The 6047-nt window shown below is 59.5% G+C and overlaps 1 protein-coding gene across 1 annotated transcript; it reads left to right on the forward strand.

The window, feature by feature from the left end:
• Positions 1–497: 497 nt before the first annotated feature.
• Positions 498–6047, forward strand: EN1 (engrailed homeobox 1). Its single transcript, XM_007169282.2, has 2 exons — positions 498–1891; positions 4975–6047. The coding sequence occupies exons 1-2, from the start codon at positions 1009–1011 to the stop codon at positions 5289–5291; spliced, it is 1200 nt and encodes a 399-aa protein (XP_007169344.2). The 5' UTR covers positions 498–1008; the 3' UTR covers positions 5292–6047.

Genomic DNA, 6047 nt, shown 5'->3' on the forward strand with positions numbered 1-6047 from the left:
GCCTGGCGCGCACGCACCCGTAATCCTGCATTTCTCCAACAAGTTGTTTATGGAGTTGCTTCCCTATTTGTCTACACCCCGAAATTCAACCCTCCTCGGTCTCCTTTGCCCGTTCCTCGGTCTTGGCCCGAAAGAGGGGGAGGGGCTCGGGTGCGGGGTGGGGAGGGCGGGCCGGACACGCGGGGCCCGCGCCGCGGCGCCCCCTGTCCACCAGCGGCCGCCGCCCCCGGATTATTTATCCTCAAAGTCCCGAGCGCGCCTATTGGGCCGAGGCCCGGGTGTCAGCGCGAGTCCTGGCTCGCCATTGGCCCCGCACACGTGCGGCCCTGACTCACGTGCTTCCGGTTTGAAGGCAAAAAGTGTGCCTGGGTGATTTTTTTTTTAAGCGAGAGAGTTTGAGCAAAGATCCGAGCTGTCAGAGATTTGAAAAAAAAAAAAAAAAAAAAAAAAAAAGGCAGCCCCGGCGCTGGCGGAGACGCGCTCTCCCTGCAAAAAAAGCAAAGGCGATTAAAGGCGCTGCCAGCCTCGCGCTCTGGGCACAGCTGAGCGTGACACTCGGGGAAGTCAAACCCCTCAGTACTGCCTAGGAAGATGGCTAGACTTTAAAGACTATTTTTTATCTTTAAGAAAAAAAATCTTGGAGATTTTTTCTTTATTGCTTTCTTTTTCCTTTCCTTTTTTTTTTTCCTCTCTTTTTGGCCGTGGCTTACTCCCCATTTAAAACAAATCATTGAATCTGGTTGCAGAAAGAAAAAAGAAATAGCCAAGTGTCTCCATATCTGGATGTCTACAAATTAGAGGGAGAGACAGCGAGATCTGCTCGATAAGAGCGAGCGATCCAGGCCAGGCGCCTGGGCTTTTCTTTCTGCACCCGCCCCGTGCCTTCGCTGGGGCTTCGCCGGCCTCCTTCTTCCGCGCACCCCCACGGGCCGCTGGCAAAGTGGGGTGGGGAGCGAGGCGGGGGGGGCGGGGGCCGGCGCGGCGGCCGAGGCGGCGGGGCGGCCGAGCATGGAAGAACAGCAGCCGGAACCTAAAAGTCAGCGCGACTCGGGCCTCGGCGCGGCGGCGGCAGTGGCGGCGGCGGCGGCCCCCGGCAGCCTCAGCCTGAGCCTCAGCCCCGGCGCCAGCGGCAGCAGCGGCAGCGATGGAGACAGCGTGCCGGTGTCTCCGCAGCCCGCGCCCCCCTCGCCGCCCGCGGCGCCCTGCCTGCCGCCCCTGGCCCACCACTCGCATCTCCCCCCGCACCCCCCGCCCCCGCCGCCGCCGCCGCAGCAGCATCTCGCGGCGCCTGCTCACCAGCCGCAGCCCGCGGCCCAGCTGCACCGCACCACCAACTTTTTCATCGACAACATCCTGAGGCCGGACTTCGGCTGCAAAAAGGAGCAGCCGCCGCCGCAGCTCCTGGTGGCGGCGGCGGCGGCGGCCGGAGGAGGCGCAGGAGGAGGTCGGGTCGAGCGTGACAGAGGCCAGACCGGCGCAGGTAGAGACCCTGTCCACCCGCTGGGCACGAGGGCGCCAGGCGCCGCCTCACTCCTGTGCGCCCCGGACGCGAACTGTGGCCCACCCGACGGTTCCCCGCCAGCCACCGCCGGCGGAGCGAGTGCGTCCAAAGCTGGGAACCCGGCAGCGGCGGCGGCGGCGGCGGCTGCGGCGGCCGTGGCAGCGGCGGCGGCAGCAGCGGCGGCCAAACCTTCGGACAGCGGCGGTGGCAGTGGAGGCGGCGTGGGGAGCCCGGGAGCGCAGGGTGCTAAGTACCCGGAGCACAGCAACCCGGCCATCCTGCTAATGGGCTCAGCCAACGGCGGGCCCGTAGTCAAAACTGACTCGCAGCAGCCCCTCGTGTGGCCCGCCTGGGTCTACTGCACGCGCTACTCGGATCGTCCGTCCTCCGGTGAGTACCCAGCCCCAGGCTGCGCCGTGCCTTTCGGCTCCGCGGACGCCGCCCCTAGAACTCTTAGCCTCCGGGTTGGGGAGAGCATGCCGGATCTCGGGCGTCCTCTTCTCTCACGCCTGCTTCCTCCTCCTTGACCTCGGTCTCAGTCACAGTCGAGCCCCTGGATTCTGCGGCCACCTCCCGGGAGGCTACAGCTCATGGCACGGGAAGCTCGAACCTTCGGTTTTGAACTCCGAGCACTTCCGGCCTTTTTTGTGTTTTACCTTTATTATTCTTAAGAAAGACACAAGCAGTCGTTGCTTCTCCGTCCAGGGAAAGGGGTTTTTAGAATCAGCGAGAAGGTGGGCCTAGAAATCTGGGTCTGAAATCCCGCCAGCCTGGTTCTGCGGAGGCCGAAATCGAGCAAAGCTTTGATTAGAGTAATAATTTTCACTTTGTGTTCTTACAGACACAAACAGCATATCGATATTTTCTGCGGAGAGCTCACTTGCATACAGATAGATTTAAGGAGACACAGGAAGACAGAGAAACGCGTCAGATCGTCCCTCTTCCCCAGGCCGGGTAGCCAAGAGAGTCTGACCCGGGTGGGTGGAATTCAGGGAAGGGCAGTTGCCGAAACGGTGGGTGCCGAGAGCCCCTGGCTCCTGGTTTTCTAGAGCTGACAGACAGTGGGAGAGAAGACAGGCCAGGCTCAGGTCAGAAAGCCGGGCCGAGGGCATGAGAGCCCCCCTCCGCCCCAGCTTCTCCGGAGCACGCCTCGCACATCCTCCCGGCCCTGCCCCTTCCTTCTTTCACTCCTTCCTTTCGCACGTCTGCCAGATAGCAGATTTCTGTCAGCCATAGGCCCGTTTTTCTCGATTTTCCTTCGGCCCTTTACCCACATACTCCTTGCGCTTCGAGAACCCCAAGCTGAGACCTACTGTGGGACAGCCGCTAGGCCCCGGGAGAGGAGACTGCGGCCTGCCCGCCTCCCCGGACTGCAGCTCCCGGGAGACCGGTGGGCGCCACGAGGAGGGCGGCAGGGGTTCTTGGCCTCCGATTGGGGTTCCGGCCACCTGGGTCTGTCTGGCAGGAGGCCGGGCCCGGCGTAGCGGTGCGCCGCTCTACTCTGGCTGGTCTCTGCCTCCCCACCGCTGCCGGCTGGGCGCGGATCGGTGCGCGCTATCAGCCCCCGCCATCTCGAGCCCCGTTATTGACACGTCGGGCTCCCTGAACCTCCGAAAAGCTGCTTTGATTGACTCGCCTGATGGATAGAGTGATTGAGCTGTCAGGCCGTGAGGCTCGAGCTGGCCAGGAGGCTACGATTTTATTACAAATGTTCCTGCTTTTGCGCGCGCGCGCACACACACACACGCACACACACAACAACACCACACTAACCACGTCCGGGACGCACAACGCGCAGCGGGGTCTTTCTGAGGATGTACACATTTCCTGGGCCATCTCTGCTCGCTAGGCTAATGACCACACTAAACCAAGGCCTTCCTGCCGTCCCACCCCGCCTCCCAGTGCTTTCTGCACCGGGCTCAGGAGTGGGCTTTGTCTTTGTTCTTGGCTGCTTTTCTTCTTACGAGCCTGGGGAGGCAGGGTGCTGACTCCTTCTCCTGCATGGGCAGTTCAGGGAGACGAACCCCAGCCCAGACCTGCGGGTCGGCCAGGCCTGGACTCTTTTGTCACAGGACAGCTGGTGACCCCAGCGCTGGTCTGCCCCAGAAGCCAGCTGCCCAGTTTGCCCCTCTGTTGCTAGCTTTGGAGATGCTGGGGAAGACCCTTCTTCCAGACAGTTTTATAGATTAACAGCCCTGACAGGGACTTCACTTGACTCAGGAAGCTCCCATAACCATGGCAGGGCCCAGCAAGGAAACGCCAGGAGACTTGGGTGTGCAGGCTGATGGGCAGAGGTGCAGCCTTTAGGGTCAACCTTCTCTCTTTTCCCTTTTCTCTTCAGGGCTGGGCTCCGTAGCAGCCCTCTTCGCAGACTAGGTTCTGAGGGACACTTCACTTTCCTAGGAAGGTTTCCTGTGGCCTCTTCCTATACCCATCTTAGAGGCAAAGCACAGATTTTTGTCGGGATTGTCCCACTCTCTGTGTCCCTCTGCCCCTGTTTTGCTCGTGGATAAATAACCTTGCAAATAGGTGGGCAGGGAAAGCAGCTCTGGCTTGCTTTTGTTATTCAGTCTTCAATCCTGAAATTGCAGCTTCTGTGTCCAAGAGAGAGATGAGGGAGACGTGCCTGTGCTGCTGGATGCAGGAATGGGGAGGGCTCTCTCTTTCTTACTGGTACCTTCCAAGGGACAAAACAGAGAACTCAGGGGCCAGGGCACGTGGGTAAGGCATACAACCGGGTGAAGGCCTTTTCTCCCTTTTCAGGGAAACGGGTGGCCAGCGTCTTCCTGGGACTCTATAAAAGGGCTTCGTTTTAGGCCGTAGGGACAGAAAAACAGGTCGAGAGAGCAGATGAATACTTTGGAGCTAGACAGGTCTCTCACAGCGCCCTCCTTATTCCCTTGTTTTCTGGAGTCAATAGCTACAAGCAGATGGGGTCTTGTTGTAGGTGTGTGGGTGTAGGTGCGCTTCTTGAGGAGGGGGAGAGGATTGGCTTTCAGGCTGGCGATTTCCCCAAGGCAATCCTGTCCTAGTGTCTTTACTACTCCAGTGTTGAGCCTCTTTTTATTCCGGGACTGTGAAGACAGCAGGCCCCTGATCTCCAAGTCTGGGTTGGGCCGATGGAGCTCCAAATATCTCTCCATCTTGGACTCTCTGATTTAAGCCTATCACACGGCTCTCCTGTGCTGAACTGGGGTGTGGGTGCGCACACAACTTCGGCCAACTTGCCTCCGTGATCCTTCTGGCATCCCAGAGGGGAACCCAGCGACCCCAGTAGCCAGCCGATTGATCTAGGGGCTAGCGGGTGAGGGGGATAGGTGGGGGGCGGCGGCAGCGGGGTCTCGGCTAGCGCCCGGGAAGCGCGGGGCGCGATCCCCCCTCGGCTCCACAATTCTCACGGCTTCCTCTGCCCTCTTCCCCCTCCCCTCTGCCCTCCGTCCCCACCTCCCACCCGTTCCTCTCCGCCGCTGCAGGTCCGCGCACCAGAAAGCTAAAGAAGAAGAAGAACGAGAAGGAGGACAAGCGGCCGCGGACGGCGTTCACGGCCGAGCAGCTGCAGAGACTCAAGGCGGAGTTCCAGGCGAACCGCTACATCACCGAGCAGCGGCGGCAGACCCTGGCCCAGGAGCTCAGCCTCAACGAGTCCCAGATCAAGATCTGGTTCCAGAACAAGCGCGCCAAGATCAAGAAAGCCACGGGCATCAAGAACGGCCTGGCGCTGCACCTCATGGCGCAGGGACTATACAACCACTCAACCACTACGGTCCAGGACAAAGACGAGAGCGAGTAGCCGCCGCCGGCAGGGGCCGCGCGGTCCGGCCGCCGCGCCCGCGCCCCCTCCTGGTACCGCCACCGCCGCCTTGCCGGCCCCACGCCCGGGGAGAAATAATCAGCGCAAAGGAGGAGGAAGGGAACAACAGGGAAAAGAGAGAGAAAGGGGTCCCCAGGACGGAGAGTCGCGTTGGAACGAGACATTTTTCCAAAGGGAGAAAGACTCGGACAGGTGCTATCGAAAAATCAGATCAGTTCTCTCTTCACAGTATAAGGGACGAAACTGCGAACTCCTTAAAGCTCTATCTAGCCAAACCGCTTACGACCTTGTATATATTTAATTTCAGGTAAGGAAAAGAATTATGTGTAGCGATCTCTATTTGCTGGACTTTTTATTAATCTCCTTTATTATTATTGTTATAATTATTATAATTATTATAATTATTTTATCCCCCGCCTCCGCCTCGCTGCCCCCAGCCCAGTTTCGTTTTCTTTTGAATGTTACTGCTTCTCCGGTGCCTCCCGCCCCGCATCGCTGGCCCTCGTTTCTCTGGGACTTTTCTTTGTGTGCGTGAGAGTGTGCTTCCTCGCGTGTTTGCCCTTCTCCCGGCCCCTTCTGTCGGTCTGTCTGTCCTGCCCCCCACCCCTTTCGTTTTCCGGAGACTTGTTGAGAAATACGACCCCACAGACTGCGAGACTGAACCGCCGCTACAAGCCAAAGATTTTATTATGTTCAGAAACCTGTAGTCTGAAATAAAGTGTACGCTGTGCTCAC

Source organism: Balaenoptera acutorostrata, chromosome 8 (genome assembly GCF_949987535.1).
Source record: "Balaenoptera acutorostrata chromosome 8, mBalAcu1.1, whole genome shotgun sequence".
Lineage (NCBI taxonomy): Eukaryota > Metazoa > Chordata > Mammalia > Artiodactyla > Balaenopteridae > Balaenoptera > Balaenoptera acutorostrata.

What these genes read in the sequence shown, in the direction of transcription:
- EN1 (XM_007169282.2), top strand. Translation starts at nt 1,009, where the DNA reads ATGGAAGAACAGCAGCCGGAACCTAAAAGTCAGCGCGACTCGGGCCTC. An exon ending in CTCGGATCGTCCGTCCTCCG is followed by an intron (nt 1,892 to 4,974) that starts GTGAGTACCCAG and finishes CCGCCGCTGCAG; the next exon opens with GTCCGCGCACCAGAAAGCTA.